Source organism: Lepidochelys kempii, chromosome 2, assembly GCF_965140285.1.
Source record: "Lepidochelys kempii isolate rLepKem1 chromosome 2, rLepKem1.hap1, whole genome shotgun sequence".
Taxonomy (NCBI): domain Eukaryota; kingdom Metazoa; phylum Chordata; order Testudines; family Cheloniidae; genus Lepidochelys; species Lepidochelys kempii.
Genome location: NC_136381.1, coordinates 224398826 through 224418029, shown reverse-complemented (window position 1 = coordinate 224418029; position 19204 = coordinate 224398826). Strand labels below are relative to the sequence as shown.

The following is a 19204-nucleotide window of genomic DNA, read 5'->3' as shown; positions in this document are numbered from 1 at the left end:
TAGTTGCATGAAGTGAGCTGTAGCTCACGAAAGCTTATGCTCAAATAAATTGGTTCGTCTCTAAGGTGCCACAAGTACTCCTTTTCTTTTTGCGAATACAGACTAACACGGCTGCTACTCTGAAACCAGTCCATAAACAGACATCTTAACTAATAACATCAGCAAACCTCTTGCTGAATTCGTCACTGTAAAGAATGCATAGGTGAAACACTTCATCTTGGGAGAAATGGATGCATTTGAACACATACACTTTAATAACATGCTAATTATTTTTTCTGTTCCTTGGTGTATCTGTTCTCTGTGTGACTGCCATATGACTCACTCTGTCCCTAATTTCCTTGTGGCAGTCTGTTCTGAATAAATGTTGGGATTGATGAATGTACATGAGATCTTATATTAAAAGACTTGCATTATTGATTTTTCTTTTAAAAATATCCTGTAAATGGGGCTGGAGGAGGAGAAAGTTTTATGTTGTGAAAATGCCTGAATAATAGTCGTCTGCCACCCCCCATGTGTGTTAACCATAGAAATATTAGGGGTATTAAGTTGTGTGGGGCTGGAACACTAGTTGGATGTCTCAGATACAGACTGAGCTTTTTTCAGATCTTAATTGAAGGGATGGGGGATATTGAATCTTTAAGAAACAAATCTTAAAGATTTGTGCACAGGGTGGATTGGAACATCCTCTCCTCTCAGTGGTGAGGGGTTGGGTTAGCCCTTAGTGGCTTTAGTTACTGAGAACTAGTCCAGTTGAGCATGGGCAGGCTAGGAGCTGTAGTTTATGATGGCGTGTTTGTAGTCCTAGCATATGGTGAGGTCTATTTGTAGATTAGTGTGTGTATGAACAGCATGTTTGGCACAGACCATGGAAAGAGAACCAAGCCATCTAGCTTGTCTTCAAGAAAAGAATGTGTGGGACAACCCAGGATTTCTTCTGAATGTTTGTCTGAACAACCTCTGAGACTGTAGTCCTTCTGGGGAAGGTTAATATAGAATTGCTTTCCCATTTCTCAGTCACTTTGTTAGCTGTGTGTCATCACAACTTTACCACTTTTTAGTTTTGTGCAGAATCATCTTCTCCCAGATAGTGCATAACTGCTAATTCTATAAAGAGATCTAGATGTAGGTCTAGATCTAGGATATTAAATATCCATGCTGATTTCCATATAAATGTTCAGAGCGGTCCAGAATTTTAACACTTCTTCCATCTCACAAAGTTTGCTGTGTCAGTAGTTTGGAAACTGTTAGAAATTCAAGTGTTTTAAAATATTTTCCCCGTGTGATTACAAAGCTCAGAAAAAAGAGACACCAACAAAATTTGGAGTCCAACATTCAGATGACAAGTTAGGTGATTTCACTTGCAGTGACCCAGAGGACAGATTAATCTATCTGAGTCCTCCGCCTTTGAATACTTTTTTGTTTGTAAATCAGCCACCAGTTCCTTATGGGTGATATTTTACAGTACATTGAGTTTTAAACTAGCTTGTAACAGGAGTCTCTGTGTACTGACACAAAGCTGTGATTTATCCAGGAGACTGCTAGGAAATGATTTTCTAAAGGACATTAAAGCATCAGGTTAGAGTAGACTCCTTTAAAATAAAATACAGTGTGTTGTGAGGGTAACGAACCATGTGCCTCTAAATGTGTTCTGTTCCTTGCTGCAGCTGACTAGGGCACGTGTGTCTTCAGGCGACAAAAACCTCCTTGGTGAGCTCAAAAGTTGGGACTCATCAAAGTGGTTTATTTTTAAATAACCTTTTAAATACAGACATCCCCCTCCTCCTTTCTTTTGTGCATAGAAGCGATATGCAGGCAATCTCCCATTAACATCCAAATCCATTCCACAACCAGTCAATAAGGTCAATGAAAGCAACCCCAGTACTGCTTGCTTCTCTAGAGGTGGGGAACTTCATGGTTTGTGGGGTTTTTTTGTGTTAATTTAGTGCTGGATTTTCAGTTCTGCCTAAGTGAAATCTTTCAGTTATTCCCAGGACCAGTACTATATAGACAGAATAGGCCCATCCATATCAATGTGCCTTAAACCTGACTTGCGGGGGACCTTCTTCTATCGGTGAGAGGGTAACTAATTGTTGTGCTCATTCAGTTCTTGCCACTTAGCTGAGAGAGCCAACAAGAATGCCAAATTTGGTAGAGGTGTATGATGCTATGCGTACATGTTCATTGGGAATGGGATTGAGACCAAAGTCATTTCATATAAGCCATTAAAAAGCTGTAAGATGATGATTTTTGTACAGCGCTCTTCAGACATAAAATCGATCTTGTTTTTTTATGGGCTGGATTCAAGCTAATGATCTAGACGTAACAGGCTTGATATCCAATTACCAATCCATTGTACCATCCAGTTCATTAAACATCTTTCTTGCTGCTCCACTGCTCAGTGTATGTATATACTTGCATATTAAGATTACTATCCACTGATGACCATGGCTTATATCAGACCACCAAAATGTTTGTTCTTTAGTCACTGTGATCTTGGCTAGATTCCTCAAATTCATCATGCATCCATCAAGCCCACTAGAAATCTGGGTGAAGAGTAGGGCTTTGTGAAAATTGTCCCTGAACTAAGCTTTCTTAGGTAAACATATATTAAAAGCAAAATTCCCTTTTGAACTACAGTTGCACAGGTTTTCCACCAGATGGCAACTAAACATAGTCAATCACAACAGCTGGGGTTGAAAGAACATTTTCAAAGAGACTCTCTCTGTTTACTTCTGAAAATAAGATGATGAAAAAATTACTGCATGCAGTGATATAACCTATTTCATGTAATCATGCGTACTTCTATTTTATTACTTTAACTCTTGAGCAGCACGTCTCACCAGAAGCACTATTAAATCTCTTCAACTCAAGAAGCTTGAAATCCCATTTCTTTTCAAAATATTAGAGCAAGCAATTACTGTTGGTTTATTTTTCTTTCATTGTGAAAAATGTTAGTACAGATGGGTCACTGACTTCATGCTGTTATGTTATCCTCTTTGCTCTTTCTACTCTTCCAGAAAAGCAGTTGGCCACTGTTGGAAGACAGGCTACTGGGCTATATGGACCATTGGTCTGACCCAGTATGGCCATTCTTGTGTTCAGTGTGCTGCTTTTTGGGGTCTCTCTTGTTTTGATGTAAAGTATGAATTTACATTATTTTGAATAATGTGGGGAGCTAGGGACTATTTAGTGAGCCTATTAAAACTGATTGTGTATAAAGACACTCTATCTTCCCATGCCCTCTATTATATTTATTTATCATTGGAATTCTCTTTGTAGATGTTTTGTTTGTGTTTTGCAGTGACTTTTAAGGATTTATAGGGATTTAAGTATTTGTAAAACACGGCCACTGGTAGATTAAAAATCCTGGGTCAGATTTACTGCCTAAAATCTGATGTCTCTGCCCAGTGGAACAAAGACTGAGGAACCCTGCTGGTGGAATTGTGGTCATGCAACCACCCTACTATGTCTGGGGACTTTTGAGCTAATTGTGGTGGATTATAAAGTTGAAACAACAATGCCACCAGACTCCTTGTTGTTTTTGTGAATACAGACTAATAAGGCTACCCCCGATTATAAAGTTGGGCACTTTGGTCTGGGGCATTCAGCAGATCTGCTGAGTTAGTGCATAGCCTGGGACAACTCCACTTGTGAAGTGTTCTATACTATGGAGCCTTGACCCAGGGTGGTATTTTGGCTTTTTGTGAAAGGCAAGCCTGTTACTCCTCTCTTCTAAGAAATGTTTCTGTCTTTTACCCCCTAACAGGAACAACCTCTGGGACAGGGTCCCCCATGCTAATTGCGAGTCCCTGACAGTGAACCCAGGGGATGTTTAGGTACATTCTGTGACCTATTGAAGCAGTGGGAGAAACTTTCCATGAGAGATGCTAATATCATGTCCAACCCCCTACTGCTCTGGGGGCTAAAGGATTGAATGACTCTTTAATTTTGATGTCCTAATGCTAGTGTGTGCTACTATTAAACCGCCCGGCTGGCTATGGACAACTTATTGACTTCAGATTTGTTCTTTTCACAAAAAGAAGTCAGACATAGTTTTTGACCTGGTCTATTTCCTTTATAAAGAAAAGCATTTAAAAGTTGTAGCTGTTATAAATGTGAATTATGAGGCTTGGACTGATCAAATAATACACTAGTGGTTAGACTGTCTAGTCCTAAATTTACAAGCTGGAATGTTGCATGCTGTTGGATGAGTCGAAATGATTCTTTTGTTTTAGAGATTTGTCGGGGGTGGTTGTGTTGTGGAGGGGTTGTGTTGTGGAGAGAAAAAACCCTCCAATAAACAACAACAAAAAATAATAAAAAAAAGTGTCTCCCTTGCCCCTGGAAAAAACAAAACTACTAAGGGCTTTGGATTAAAGGAGCAAACCTCTCCTGGAATCTTTGATTTGCTGTCTGAGCATAGTTTGAGTGAAACTGCAAGTCAGCTCCAGTCCTCCTGGCTAGTGTTACCATGCAACATGCCAAAATTAATGAGTGGGAATTAGTTCAGTTTCTCGAAGTTTGAGGCTGAGATCACTCTTTATAACTAAGATGTACTCAGGAGGTCAGATTCATCCTCTGTAACTGCATAGAATTTGGTGGGTTTACACCAAAAATGATGAAAATGGTTCATTGTATTTACTGAATATTATCTTAGTTCAGCCTAAATTTCTTGGTGTTGACTGTGTGTAGATGTCTGAAGTTGTAAAGGGTTGGGCCAAAGCTACTCTCCAAAATAAAATAGTAGATAGAAAAACTTTTTTCTAGCCAGGTTCTTTGAATATTAAGCTGATCCTGAATATATAATAAGTAATGTATGATGTAGTATATCAATGTTTTTATTGTAACTTTGCCTAAATAAAAAGTTCCACATTTTTTCATATTGCTGAGAGCCAAGTAGTGACTATTTTCTCCTTTGTTCAGAAGAACTCTCACCTCCCACACATTTTTTTTTTCAAGCCACCAGTTTTATTTTAATATAGGCTCCATCTGAAGCTGCAGATAAATGTAATTTCATTGTACTTGTCAAGCCAGGAGGTTGTAGTTTGGTGTTCCATCCTGCACAGATAGTACCTCAGCATGTGAACATAGCTGAAATTCATTTTGAGACAACTTGGCATTCGTCCCCTCCAGACATGGATCATTAGGGATTGTACTGCTCAGCCAGTGGACCATTCTGTTGCTGACCTGGTGGGGATGATAGGATTTGTCTGTGGTTATTAACAAAATATCTCCTAAATGTTGTCTGTCTTCCTCAAAGCTCCCATTGGTACACGGACAACCTATTGCAAATAAAATGCATGGCATGGAGATGAGTTGTCTCGATCCAAGGCTGAAAAACTGCTTCAGAGATACTGTTTAAATTCCTGTGCTGTGGTGGTTGTGGAGACAAATGAGGTTTTTTATTTAGCTTCTGCAGAGTGGAAATATTGCAGGTGGAAGTACTTGGTAGATTTGGGCTGCCATACTGTCATCCATCTGAAGTGGTACAGATCCATGTCTGGAGGGGACCAACGCCAAGTTGTCTAAAATTGAATTTTAGTCATATTCACTTGCTTAGGCACTACATGTGCTGAATGGAACACCAAACTGCAACTTCATGGCATGCGTGTGTGTCTGTGTGTGCCTTTTTTTTTTTTTTTTTAAAGCAAGGAATCGTGGTATTGAAGATTTACACTTTCTTAAGGGATGGCAAAATACCATTTTACCTCAAAAATGTTCATTTGGACTTTGCGTACTATATCATCACTTTGAGGCTGACCTCTACCCACCTAACCTACCTTGTTTGGGTACAGTTGTTGAGAAGGTGGCAGCACAATTCAAAATTTCTGGAGTCCTCTTTTTTTTTTTTTTTTTTAAATCTTTCAGTTAAGTGTCCAATGTAGCTGTCTAATTGCCTGAGGGTTATGGGCAATTTGTCTTTGCGATAGAAGTCGGATGTCTCTCTCTCTCTCTTTTTTTTCCTTAAAGATCTGTCAGAATCTTAGTTCTCATTAACCATTAAGATATTGCCTGACATTAGCAGGGGCCAGTGGGATTGGTGTTGTGTGGCATGGTTATTTGCTATCTAATTGATATGTTGCTGACTTGACTGACTGTAGTAGAGATAGGTCACTGATTTATGGCCTCATTTTTCTGGTTTTACTGTGTGTGTTCTAACTTGCTTGAAGCTTACTAACATAAAATTCTGGTCATTTTTCCCTCCTAAGAAATTAATACACTAACGTCTAAGAAATGGTTAACATGAATATTTTATGGAAATATTCCCTCAACTTATTTAAACTAGGAAAACTAACTTTGAGGGCAAAGCTCTCTATTTAGTTTTCAAATATATTTAATTCACTTTGAAATATTCTGAAACAATTTAGTTAATGGAAATAGACTGCTGTACTGTACCTTGTCTGATTCTTTCAGGAACATAACAAATCACAATATTTTAACAGAGAATGTCTATCATTTATTTAGGAAAGACTCTGCCTGTTAACTTTGCCTTTAAACTCAACCACTTTGACGTGATTTGAAATAGTGCCAAGCACTTAATTGGTTCCTCGTGACTTCAGTTGAAGTGGTGAGTGCTTAGCACTTCTGAAAGATAGGTCTCTGATCTGTTTTGCTTTATTTTGAGTTTTTCTTAAGTGCTGTGAACACCTGGGGAAAGACATGACCCCATAGACATTTGTACCATGTTTCAGGAACAAAATGTATATTGGTACAGCGATAACTAGGCAATTCACAGCAGTTATAGCATGAGTTCTGCTATTTGGATAGTCTCCCACGTCCAATATTTGGAACAGACTGAAAAATACAGCTGTTTCTGTTTTGTACCCAGGGCTCTCATGCTTGTATAATGGCTTTGGAAAGCAGGTTGTCTTGAGAGTGCAGTGTTCCTTCTATGTAGTTACATTTACTAAAAATCAATATTTTTGTTAAGGAGGAGCTGAGAGAACTCCGGGAACAACCAACCGATCCTCAAGCCCAGCAAGAAATAATTAACAGCATTGAAGAAGTGTATTTTTCCAATGATTCCTTTGATATTGTGAAGTATGAATTGGAGGTAAGAAGTCTTCCTCCTCCCCCCCCCCCCCCAAGTCAGTATTCTAAAAGACATTAATCGATGACATTTAGTTTAGTCAATGTTCACCCTTTCATCTTGACTTCTAATATTTATTTGTGTGACTTATCTTTTTCCTTAACCCAGAATTAAGATTTCTCTGTCATGCTGTGGTTGTATAGGGCTTGATCCAAAACCCATTGATATCAATGGGAATCTTCCCATTGAATTCAGTGGCTATAGGATCTAGCCCATTGGGCTTCCAAACAGTTTAAAAATCAAATTGTTTATGAAATGGCCCAAATAATTAAAACTGGGAAATTGATTAGATTTGGCAGCAAAACTGTATTTTTTGCTTTATTTTGTTAGTAACCAAAACTAGAATATGTTGCGTGTTGATTCTGCTGTGTGTGTGTGCGCGTGTGTGTACATAATCTGTTGAATAGAAGAAAAAGCTCTGAGATTTTGATTATCCATTACTGGATACTCACCATAATGTAACTCTGACTTTTTATTGTTTATCATTGCCTTACTTTAAATGCAGATTAGATTGTTTCCTAAACGCATTTAATTATATGTACACTTCATCTACATTCATTTTTCATTGGTTTTAATTTTGTCTTCTACATACAGAAGCTTCCTGCAGTTCTTAGTCTTCAAGAAATGGAAGAATACAGAGACAAATTAAAGCAACAACAAGCTGCTGTAAGTAAAACTGTGTCCTCCTTTGTTGAGTGTGTAGAACTTGATGCTACTGACGTGTTGTAAGCTCCAGTAGTTCTTCCTATATTTATTAAGAATATCATGACATGGGGCTGAAAATAATCTTGGATCCTTAAAGGTATTAACCCAGTTAAGTTAGCACTAAGTTTTATGTTTGTTTGTTTTTTTTTTATAATGGAAAATCAAGATCAGTAAAATATGATGTTCAACTTGGCCTTAGGTCTTACCAGTATACCACTTCTTTCTTCAGCAGTATCGACTTTCCTCATTGGCTATGTTCAGGTCTACCAGTACTTTGAAAGACAAGGAAATATATGTTGCTCTCAGCACTGTAACTTCTTTAACTTTTTGTTCTTTTGAGGAACTTTTGGTAATGTAAAAACAGCTTAAACAAAATACAAATCTATTATGTAGCTGCACAGCTATCTTGTTGGCTGTTTATATTTGCAGTTGGTGGTTTGCTATATTTTTACCTTGCCAAATTTTATTCTTTCCCAGTGTGGATGTCTTCTAGTGAACGCTGGTGCACAATTATTGTGGAATGAGACAAATAAAATATGAGAATTGGTGGTAGCTTCCTTTCATGATTATGGGGAATAAAATCAGTGTAGCTGTTGGATAACCTCGCAAGGGTACTTCTTACATTTTCTTGCAATACATTATACACCTTCTAGAATATATTTCCTACCAAAATATTAATTATTGGTTCATTGGTCTTTTAAATATCTGTAATTAGATCAGGCATTAACTTCCTGTAACTTTTAGAGTTTATTGGAGTATAGCCATTAGTGAAACTACTATAGGAAGCTTAATCATGTTTTTAAAATGAGTGAAATATTAGGAAGAAAAACACTGATTCTGTAACTAGACTCTTCACAGTACAAAAAGCCTCAGTCCTTCAACCTTGTGTGTCTTCAAGATTTCTTCTCTTAGAGCTTGGCTTTGAAGTTCTACAGGTATCAGCCTGTTAAACATGTGCCAGCACTTTTCAGTCTTTTCATCCTCAAGAGATGGAAGAATGAGATTCCAAAGGGAACAGGGCTCTTTTTTTCTTCACCAAGAAGAAAAGTTTCGCAGCGGACACCTGGTGACAGCATGAAAATCTACTGGAGAATATTCAGGACAGAGAGATGACTTGATGGAGGGGGAACCAGTTGTCTCTGTATCTGCCAAATGCTGACTGTCCACACCATATAAGTAAAAGGATTTCTCAACCACAGTGCACACATAAAGGAAAAAGCAAATTGCAAATAAAAATATTTAAATTTTTGTGAGACAAATTCTTTAGTAAACAGCAGAAATATCTTGTCATGATTATTTTCCTCAAGACTGTTGTTTACGTCTTCCTTAATCTGTTTTAAATTTCTTCCTAGCATAGGAGGGTATTGTCATTTGGACAGGGTATCCTTTCCACTTCTAGATCCTGTTGACAGTAACCATTTGCCATATGGTGAAAGAAATCAATGAGGTGTTTTTGCAGGAGACCTGGGTGATTGGTATAAATTTTATCTTTCTTCTCCCTGTTAAATCTTGTGTGGGATATAATTACCTGGGGCCAAACCAATTTAAAATTTAAATCAATAGTGTTAAGAAGACATTAACATATTTTATGTATGTCAGCACCACAGAATTCTGCATCTCATTTTTTGTGTACAATTCTAAAAATATTGTTACACACAGGCTACTTGTCATGGTTCTTTCCCCACTCTGAACTCTAGGGCACAGATGTGGGGACCTGCATGAAAGACCCCCTAAGATTATTATTACCAGCTTAGGTTAAAAACTTCCCCAACGTACAAACTTTGCCTTGTCCTAGAACCCTATGCTGCCACCACCAAGCGTGTTAAACAAAGAACAGGGAAAGAGCCCACTTGGAGACATCTTCTCCCCAAATTATCCCCCCAAGCCCTACTCCCCCTTTCCTGGGGAAGGCTTGATTAAAAATCCTCACCAATTTGCATAGGTGAACACAGACCCAAACCCTTGGCTCTTAAGAACAATGAAAAAGCAATCAGGTTCTTAAAAGAAGAATTTCAATTAAAGAAAAAGTAAAAGAATCACCTCTGTAAAATCAGGATGGTAAATATCTTACAGGGTAATCTGATTCAAAACACAGAGAATCCCTCCAGGCAAAACCTTAAGTTACAAAAAGACACAAAAACAGGAATATACATTCCATTCAGCACAGCGTATTTTACCAGCCATTAAACAAAAGGAAATCTAATGCATTTCTAGCTAGATTACTTACTAACTTAAGGAGTTATGAAGGGCATTCCTGATCTGTTCCCGGCAAAAACATCACACAGACAGAGCCTTTGTTCCGCCCCCCTCCAGTGTTGAAAGTATCTTGTCTCCTCAATGGTCATTTTGGTCAGGTGCCAGCGAGGTTATCTTAGGTTCTTAACCCTTTACAGGTGAAAGGGTTTTGCCTCTATCCAGGAGGGATTTTTTAGTTCTGTATACAGAAAGGTAGTTACCCTTCCCTTTATATTTATGACACTACTTTTAAACTGCTCATACAGGACTAGGTCATTTCAGTATATTGACTGACGATACAGCACATCTGATAAATACATCCTTTAAAAAGGTGGATGTACATTACCATTTCCATAACTGTAGATCCTAATTTCAGTGTGTATATCTTTAGTTGACATATATAATTACAGTAGTAGTTTAAAGGTATATTAGTCATTTGCAGTGGTGCTTTTTCCTTTTGGAATTTGAATCTTTAACATATGCTCTATTGACTTTCTTGTTAATTACAAAATGACCTCTTGATTATGATAAAACATTGCTTGATATTCCATTTTTTCATTGGGTTTCACCACATGCTTTTGTACAATTGATCTTGGTCATGTTTTCTTAAATTACTTGATGTGGTGGTTCTGTGAGGAACAGGGCTCAGTGATTTATCTTAAATATCTTTTCAGATTCAGCATGTACTTGCAATTGTTCTGTTATGTGATATGGATTCCAGCACACTCAGGGCTCTTTACTGTCTGTATCATATCATCTTAGTGCTTGTGTCTTTAATCTGTACAGCAGAAAGCTGGGTCTTACCTGCACATCAGTTTGCTTTTCATTTTAATTAGTAAAGTGCCATATGTAGCCATATTTTCAGTTGGCATCAGAAAAGTGTAGTCATTTATTCAGCTCTATTTTTGAAAAACTGAACTAATTCTTGTTTTTCATACCATGTTGCAATTTCTTTATATTGACTATTGTTGCCAGTCCCATTGTTCGGAATTGTATTTCTGGCTTCTAAAGTGAAAAGATATTAACAAGAGTTGTGCTAGCTTAGTTGTACGTTTAATCGTACATTATACAAGATGCCTTTGCATAAAATGCTAATTACCTAATGAAATTACTAAATCAGTTGATATCAGAAGAAGTTGTGATGACTGTGTGAGAGAATATTTAACCTCCTAAAATAGGAGGTATTGTATTACTGGTATTCAGCAACCTTTGAAATTATATGGTCATTCAGTGGAGTGACTGGGTCTTGCTCTCCCTACTCACAACTGAATGTTATCAGTAGTGCTGACTTGTAGAATGGTTGCATAAATGATGATGGACGATCCTGGGATGTATGGCTATTGTTTGTGGGATGTTTATGTAAAAGAGAACAGAAGGTGATAACTTAAATGCATTTCACATGACAGAACAATTGCAAGTAAGTGCTGAATCTGCAAAGATATTTAACTTGAATAGTAAATAAATATATTTAAAAAAACAAAAAGCTTGAGAGGTGGGGGTAGATTCTAGCACAGACTGAGACAGGTGCTTGGCACAGTTGCTCTAGCTATGGGTATTAGAAGTCTTCTGTTTTTAGCACTACAGACAAATTCTGAGGAAGAAATACACTCCTTTCACCCCCAGACCTTACCAATACGGTGGTGGTTACACTGGTGAATGAAACTCTTAGTAATTGAACCAATAGAATAGCACCAGTGTATCTTTCCTGCTTAAAGGTATGGATCAGTTCAGAACAAGGGTCTGCAATCATAGGTGCACCCACCGTCAGCCAGCTCCCCCTCTCCCCCCCAGCACCTCCCACCCACCGGCAGCCCTGCCGATCAACTCCTCCCACTCCTTCCCAGTGCCTCCTTCCTGTCACGATTAGCTGTTGTGTGGCATGCAGGAGGCACTGGGGGATGAAGGGGAGGAGTGGGGACAGGGTGCACTCAGGGGAGGGGGTGGAAATGGGCAGGAAGAGGCTGAGTAGGGCCAAGCACCCCCAAGGAAAGGAGGAAGCCGGCACCTGTGTCTGCAAGGATAGGTGGGAGGGAGAGTCTGGATAGGCAAGAAAAAGTGACTTGCACAGAGGAACTAGGGAAGTTTTTTTTGGTTTTGTTTTGTTTTTAAGTGGGTGGGGAAGTACATCACCAGAATGAACCTGAAGAGAAGAGACAATTGCCAACACTCAAGACCCAGAGATTGTACAGAATCATATCCAGATTGATCTGGGGAGATTCCGTCAGACACCTTTTACAAGGGGGCCATAGCAATTGTAGACAATACAATAGTTACCTCTTTTAGCTGCCCAGTTTCTGCATTTTGAATGAAAGTACAAGGCAGTGATAGTTACTGTGATGGTACTGTGAGTCCCCCTTGTTAACCTCTGCTTCCAGTGAGAGGGAGTCTTTTTGTGGTGGCTGGGACTCAGCTCTCTAACAGCACTACCCTTTCAGCCACTCAAATGCTCTCCTCTTGGCTATGCCAGCCCTTCCTTCATCAGGCAGATTAACAATAGGTGCACCTCAATTCCCAAGTCCCTTTGCATCATTCCCCTGTGATATCCAGCCCCTGACATTGGCTATTCACAAAAATTCCAGATCCTCTGCACCTAGAGGTGAAGTGTTCCAAGTTTTGTCATAAACCACTGCTCTTGTAAACCATGTAGCACTTGCGAGCCCTTAAAATAAAACAAAAGTAGGTTATTTAAGGACTAAAGATTTAACTAGAAGTGAAAGTGATAGAAATGATGGGTTACAACACAAAACAAAATAATGAAACCTGAACCTGGGTTTACATATATCAATAGTCACGTTTTCTATATAATAAAGTAGGCTATCCCTTCAAAATTCAGTCTGTTGCAGAGCTGGCTGGTTTCACAAGAATTAAGGTCCATGAAAGCCCCCTGCCCTCCCTCCCCCACTTTTTTTTAGGGATTTACTCCATGAATGTATAGAGTGGCTTCACTCTACATTCTTGTACTTGAAACAGTTGTTTGTTTCAATTCATAGCCAGGGTGATCTCCTGCCTGCTGTTATGTTCCTTGTCACCTCCAACTGCTTTTGGTCATTGGGAATTGCCTGTGATGGTTTTCCATTGACTGTTCTGGGATGTGGCAAGAGTAGACAAAAGAACCTTGAATTACCTTGCCAGTTGACTAAGGAGGGGTGACAACTCCATCTTGCTTGAATGGGTCATCACCAAGATATCTTAGATCCTGGTGTCTAATTTCTACTGCAAGTCCATAAACCATACTTTCAATATAAATGTTATTCCTTAAGTATTATCTATGTTGGGGGGGATGGATAGCTCAGTGGTTTGAGCATTGGCCTGCTAAACCCGGGGTTGTGAGTTCAATCCTTGAGGGGGCCATTTAGGGATCTGGGGCACAAATTGGGGATTGGTCCTGCTTTGAGCAGGGGGTTGGTCTAGATGACCTCCTGAGGTCCCTTCCAACCCTGATATTCTATGATTCTATGTACATCTTGCAATGACTATGAATCTTGACAATTTATGAGCTTTCTGTAGTTACCTTACAAGTTACTCTTTATGGATAAATATCCTGTAGGATATTTGTTTAGTGCAGTTAGTCTGTCAGGTCTGAGATGAGAATTTGTTGCCAAGAACAGGGTACCCTTTGCCAAGGTCTCTCCATTTCACAGATACAAACTGGGAGAGATAAAGAACAAACTGGTAATTCCCTGATCCTGTAAAAGAGAACTACATTATCAGGCACATGACAGACATTCTGCAGGGCAATCAAGGAAGCATATATCTGTATTATGATTGTTGGACTGATTTTTGTGTGTGTATGTGGGGGAATACATAAAGATGTGTGACATTCCTGCACCGCTTGCCCAGATTGCCAGTTGATGGTACCAAAGACATCTTGCCAGACTCTTACTGTCCTCCTTATACTGGTTGTGTTTCAGAAGAATAGGGATTGAGCTGGTATGGCCACTGGAGGATTGCCACAGGAAATGCCGATTGACCAGGGTTCCAGCTTCACATCATGGTTAACAATGCAGGTGTGCAACCTGTTACACATAAAGAACCTCTTCATTTCTCCTCAGCAAACAAGATGGATGAGCTGGTTGACTGCTTCAGCCAGACTCTCCTCTGATTCCCATCTCTGGAGAGAAGTGCTTAAGAGCAACATAAATCATTCCCTCATTTCAGATGCTGAGCCTGTGTCTCCTTAAACATCCCTAACCCTTGCTGGAAGAAAACTGTTCTGAACCTGGAAATGTTACATGATTTTCATAAATTACTGATGGTTTATTTGGTATTTTTTTCATTGTTCACCCTTTCTTATGTGTATGTACACTGAAAAGATGTTTGTTTTTTAAATTCAATATAGGGTGTAATTCTCAGAGTAGAATAGCCCTTCATTTACAATTTAATTCAGAGCAGTGCAAAACATAAAATTTAAAATGCTTATGTTTTGCACACCAACAGAAAACTTAAGTTGATTTTGCCATGCACAGGATGATTATAAACTAGCATAAATTATATATAATATGGTAGCTGTATGAAAGGAAAGTTTCCTTTGTAGTTTGTTTAATCTCCAGTGTAGGTGATTAATTTGTAATTGCACACTAATAACATGGAAAACAGAATATATCAGGCTCCAGTGCTCCATATATTTTCTATTTTTACTCAAGTATGCTCTTTAGCTGGTAAAGGGCTAAAAGGTTAATTTGAAAACATCTACTAATTCCCAAATGGGAGCTGTAAACATACGCCTGTTTTTACTTGCAGGAGAAGTGTGGTCATTATCTTAGAACGTTTACTTCTTTCTTGGCATATGTATTTAGTCAATGAATGATTAAGAATGTTAAGAGTTACAGGAAATCTTCAGAGTTCTTAATGCAGATCTTTCAGCATAGAGATTGGATACTTCCCAGATACCTCACATGTAATATTTTCCCCTTCAAGGTATCTAAAAAGGTTGCAGACTTGATTCTTGAAAAGCAGCCTGCATATGTTAAGGTAAGATAATGAACTTATGTATTTATATTGTAAATGCCTTCTGTGAATTATTAAATCACACCAGCTAATGTTACTGTAATTCAGCTTGATCTGTTTTTTAGGCACAATTGTTGATCATTCATGTTGTCAGTGGGAGAGTGTAGTCTTTAAATTCTTATATTCTGTGGCTGTTTTACTTAAGTCATGTTGATACCCATCATCAGTGCACTTAGATGCTTAAATCAATATAGTAATCCATTCCAAATCAACCCTATTTTTTTTTTTAAAAAATGGCAAAATCAGTTAAAAGCCCTGTCCAAAGAACACTGCTACTACTAATTACCAGAGGAATCAATGAATGTAACAAAAGGGCATTCCATCAGCTCAAACAAGCCTCTGAAGATGAAGCAAACTACTTGGTCAGTGGTTTTAAAAGCTTCCTATAGATCCAACAAATCTAGCATTGACTTTCCAATTGACAATCCAAAAGTAATTGTGTGGTGTGTCCAGTAGGAACTAAATTGTTACACTAAAGTCTAAAACAAGACTGATAGGAATCAAGGACACAAGACTGAGATGTCATGGGAGCTGCTCCAACATAATCATAATAAGATGCTCCAGAAATGGGAGGCTATAGATGAGGTAGCAGCTGGAGGGGGCTTGAGCAGGAGCCTCATTACTGTTTATGTTGAAGGATGGCTTGCACCTTGCTTCCATGAATAAGGCATTAACCATCCTCATCAGTAACAAATTCCAAACTTTCCACTGGTCTTTACCAACTCATGAGAAGTGTGTCCAACAGAGAAGTAAGTTGGACATGGCACTTCCAAGAGACTTCAATGAGCAAAACGGGGTTAAACCCTAGAGAAGATGATAGCTTTAATGCCCTCTTATTCTGATAGCGCTCTCATGAGATTGGTCAGGTCCGCCAGGATCTGGTTCATCTTTTCCGCAAATCAAAGTGAGGATTCCCCAAAGAAACAAATTAAACCATGAGAGTCAAGGAAACTTGGATTCACCATTTTGCCAATCTAATGTAGATTCTAATGAGGCCCCCATTACAGTAGTATTGAAATATCCACATTCTGAAGAGTTGCACTGGATGAGATTTTGCTGAAGCTGAGGGAGAGGACAACTAACCTTCTGTTCCCCAGTGTAAGAATAACCCATTCTCAGTCTTTGAGTTAGTGTATTGCCTTTGCTGCTGACACTTCAGCTTTCTTCCTTGTTGCTTCATCATTTGCAAAGCTTCTGTAAACTGTGGTGACTCTTGGGTAAGGCATAAAGAGAGTGGGTGTCTAGATTCTAGCCTGTCAATATTTCTTGATAAGACATTGTTATAGTATTACACTGAAGTACTGGTAGAATGTTCAAAGGCTGAGGGCCATAGTCAGTTGGAAGTGTCAGATGAGATAGGTCCATCAGTATCCTAGAGTGAAACATTAAAACAGTTTCTCCATCCTCACAGGAGTATGTCCCTAGCCTGACTTTTCTCTGGAAGAGGAGGCGATCTGACAGTGACAAGTATTGTCTTTTCATCCCAAAGTTAAAATCCAGAGAGTGAAACTATAATTACATGTGTGAAGGAAAACTATTATTAATTTATCCCTATCTGACACCTTATATGAAACAGAAGCATTTTCATTTAAAAAAAAAAATTTTTTTTAAAAAGAGGCTGTTTATGGACAATTGATGCAGACTCTGGCAAGGAGTTTCTGTTTTGGATCTTGTTTATTTTCTGTACACAACAGTTTCACTACTACAAACCCTTCCTCATCCATAATTCCATAATGTTCTTCTGATATCTTGTTAATTTTAAAATGGCTGCATTACCAAATGGGGTATTGTGCGCACACACATCATTAAAAGTAGGCATTCATTTCATATTACAGCAGCCTTTTAATGTGGCTTGAAATAGTACTATGTATGGATTTATACAAGAGTGCACAGTGCTTCAGTGGTTCCAAAGTGGTTCCAAAAATCTATCAGGCCAATAAGAGGCACTTTAAAAACTCCTTAGTTGTGTTAGTCAATAATCCTGTTTAAAAAGTCTGAGCATGTTAACTGCATAGCTAGGGCTCCTCAGGGGCTATTTTTGTCTCTGGATTTAGTATCATGACTTTTAAAATAGGGTGTCCTATCCTGCAAATGTCCAAGAAAATCCTATCTGAGGGGCTGAGCGCTTGCATTCCCACTGACTCACTGGGATGTATTTAATAATTGTGTTCCGTACTTCATGATAATAGGTCATATTTAGCAGAAAATCCTATCCTTGCTTCCTCACCCTGCACAGGTTCCCCTGGAAGTGAGTGCATTTCCACTGCATGGTTGGGAGGAGGTCACAGAGGTGGTATGCATCCCCTGTATAAAGTAGGGTCCTGTTTTGTGAGAACTTCCTGTGGGGACTAATCGGGAATAGACCGGGCCAGTGGATTTTCCATTCTGCAGATTCTCTGGTGTGTTCTCCCCTAGAAGAGGGGCACTTTTTACCCCCCCAAAAAAGGAGGACTGTTGCAGCTTCTGGGTTGAAGTGGCACTGCAGAGCCACTCCATATCTGGTTGAGGGAAGGGAGTACATCTGCCCAGCTTCTCAGTCTGGGTATTGGACTGAGGGTTTTGTCCCTAGGAACCTAATAGCTGCACTCCATCCCAGTCCCTAATCTGTGCAATCTGAGTGTGTCCAAAGGATAAATTTTACTGAATTCAGACAGCCAGAATTATTTCAGTTGAATGCCATCTATTAGATTAGATTTATTATTAAATGCATTTCTGCATGAAAAAGGAAGTCATGACCCCCTGCAAAAGTCTTAGCTATTCAAAGCTTTTTTAAAGGGGAGATTGTTAGGTACAATGGGAAGCAATCTTTGAATAGAATTTAAGCCATTGCTCAAACCAGGATCTAGTTTCTGACTTTTCTAAACCAAAGACCTTAGTAAGGAAAGAGAAAACTTTTTGTGTGAATGCAATAATATCTCACTTCCATAGTATATCTTTGATTATTTTGAGCAGAAGATGGTGTTAGAATGACCTAGGTTTTAAACTGGATTTAACTGGTAAGTTAGATCAGGTCAGATTTTAAAATTAAATCAGATTTTGTATTGTAGAATTTTAAAGTAGAGGCCATGCCCTTCTCTATGTTTGGAAAGTACCTGACACATTTTGAAATACAGTGCTGTCGTGGTGTATGCACACCCTGTCTCTCTTTAGGGTAAATCATGGGTGTGGTGTCACCATGGTTACAGTTTACCAGACTGTCCTTGGACTCAAGACTGTGTGGCTCAATGGCCAGAGTCAGTATGGCTGCCCTTGGATTCAGGACTCTGTGGCCTAATGGCCAGAGTCAGGGGCCACCACCTGGGGTGGGGGAAAATGATGGCTGGGGTACTGGGCCCTCCCTGCCACCTAGTCAGCGGGGATACTACTGCAACATGCTGACTTTGCTCCAGTTGGGTTACAACTTGCTCCCCACCTGGGGCCACTTGCTACTCTGTCTCCTGAAGCTGTGGTCCATATGCTGACTGGGTCTCTGCTCCTTGGCACAGGCAGCTCCCTGGGACTCCGACTCCAGTTGGTTGGCTGTAGGCAACAGGTCTCCTATCTGGTTCTTGGGATCCCTGTCTCCTGCAGTCAGTGGCTGTAGCGGCTCCTGGTTTGGAGCCTCCACCAAGTGTCCTTCCTCCTTGGTGTTCAGCTTAGACTGAACTAGTCTGCTCCCTTTTATACTGGAACAGCAGTTGGAGCATGCCGAGCATGGTCTGGCGGGGGCGGGACTTCCTCTGCCCATAACGTGACATTAATCCTTGTCTAGTGCACACCCTGTCACAAGTGCAATACACATTTTTAAAATGTTCAGTTTTTCTTGTATATAGGGTGTGTGCAAACCTTTCTATGACGTATTGCCAAATAATGAGAAACTAATAGCTGTTTAAATCCCTGGTGATTATTTTTTAAGAGCCCAAAAATATCTTAGGAATTTAAAAAAATAATTTAAAGCTGCATTCCTTGCCCTGAAGAGGTCACAGTCTAAATTCAACAGGTTACAATTAAGGGTCATTGCAAAGTGATATGTACTGAATTGCTCGTGAATACCCAAATATTGTGAAACAAAATGTTTTGTACAGCATATTTGCCTGCTTTGCCAGTATCTGGTTTATTAATGCAAATTAAACTTTGTGCGTGTGCCTGAAGCTTTTATCATTCCATTAGGCTGAATTTCATTAATGG

General features: G+C 39.2%; 1 protein-coding gene across 11 annotated transcripts in view; it reads left to right on the top strand.

The window, feature by feature from the left end:
• VPS50 (VPS50 subunit of EARP/GARPII complex) overlaps window positions 1-19204 on the top strand; it is a 203241-nt gene that overhangs the window by 25383 nt on the left and 158654 nt on the right. For 8 of the 11 annotated variants that reach the window (XR_012157551.2, XR_012157552.2, XM_073333942.2 and 5 more), the window contains 3 exons: window positions 6932-7054; window positions 7685-7756; window positions 14948-15001. Coding sequence is in view for 9 of the 11 variants with exons in the window: in XM_073333942.2 (XP_073190043.2) it covers window positions 6932-7054; window positions 7685-7756; window positions 14948-15001 (249 nt within the window). In the remaining 2 variants the exon portion in view is untranslated. Of the gene's footprint in view, window positions 1-3766; window positions 3837-6465; window positions 6569-6931; window positions 7055-7684; window positions 7757-14947; window positions 15002-19204 lie in introns of those variants that run through there. The other 3 variants (XM_073333946.2, XM_073333945.2, XM_073333947.2) reach the window with 3 other exon arrangements.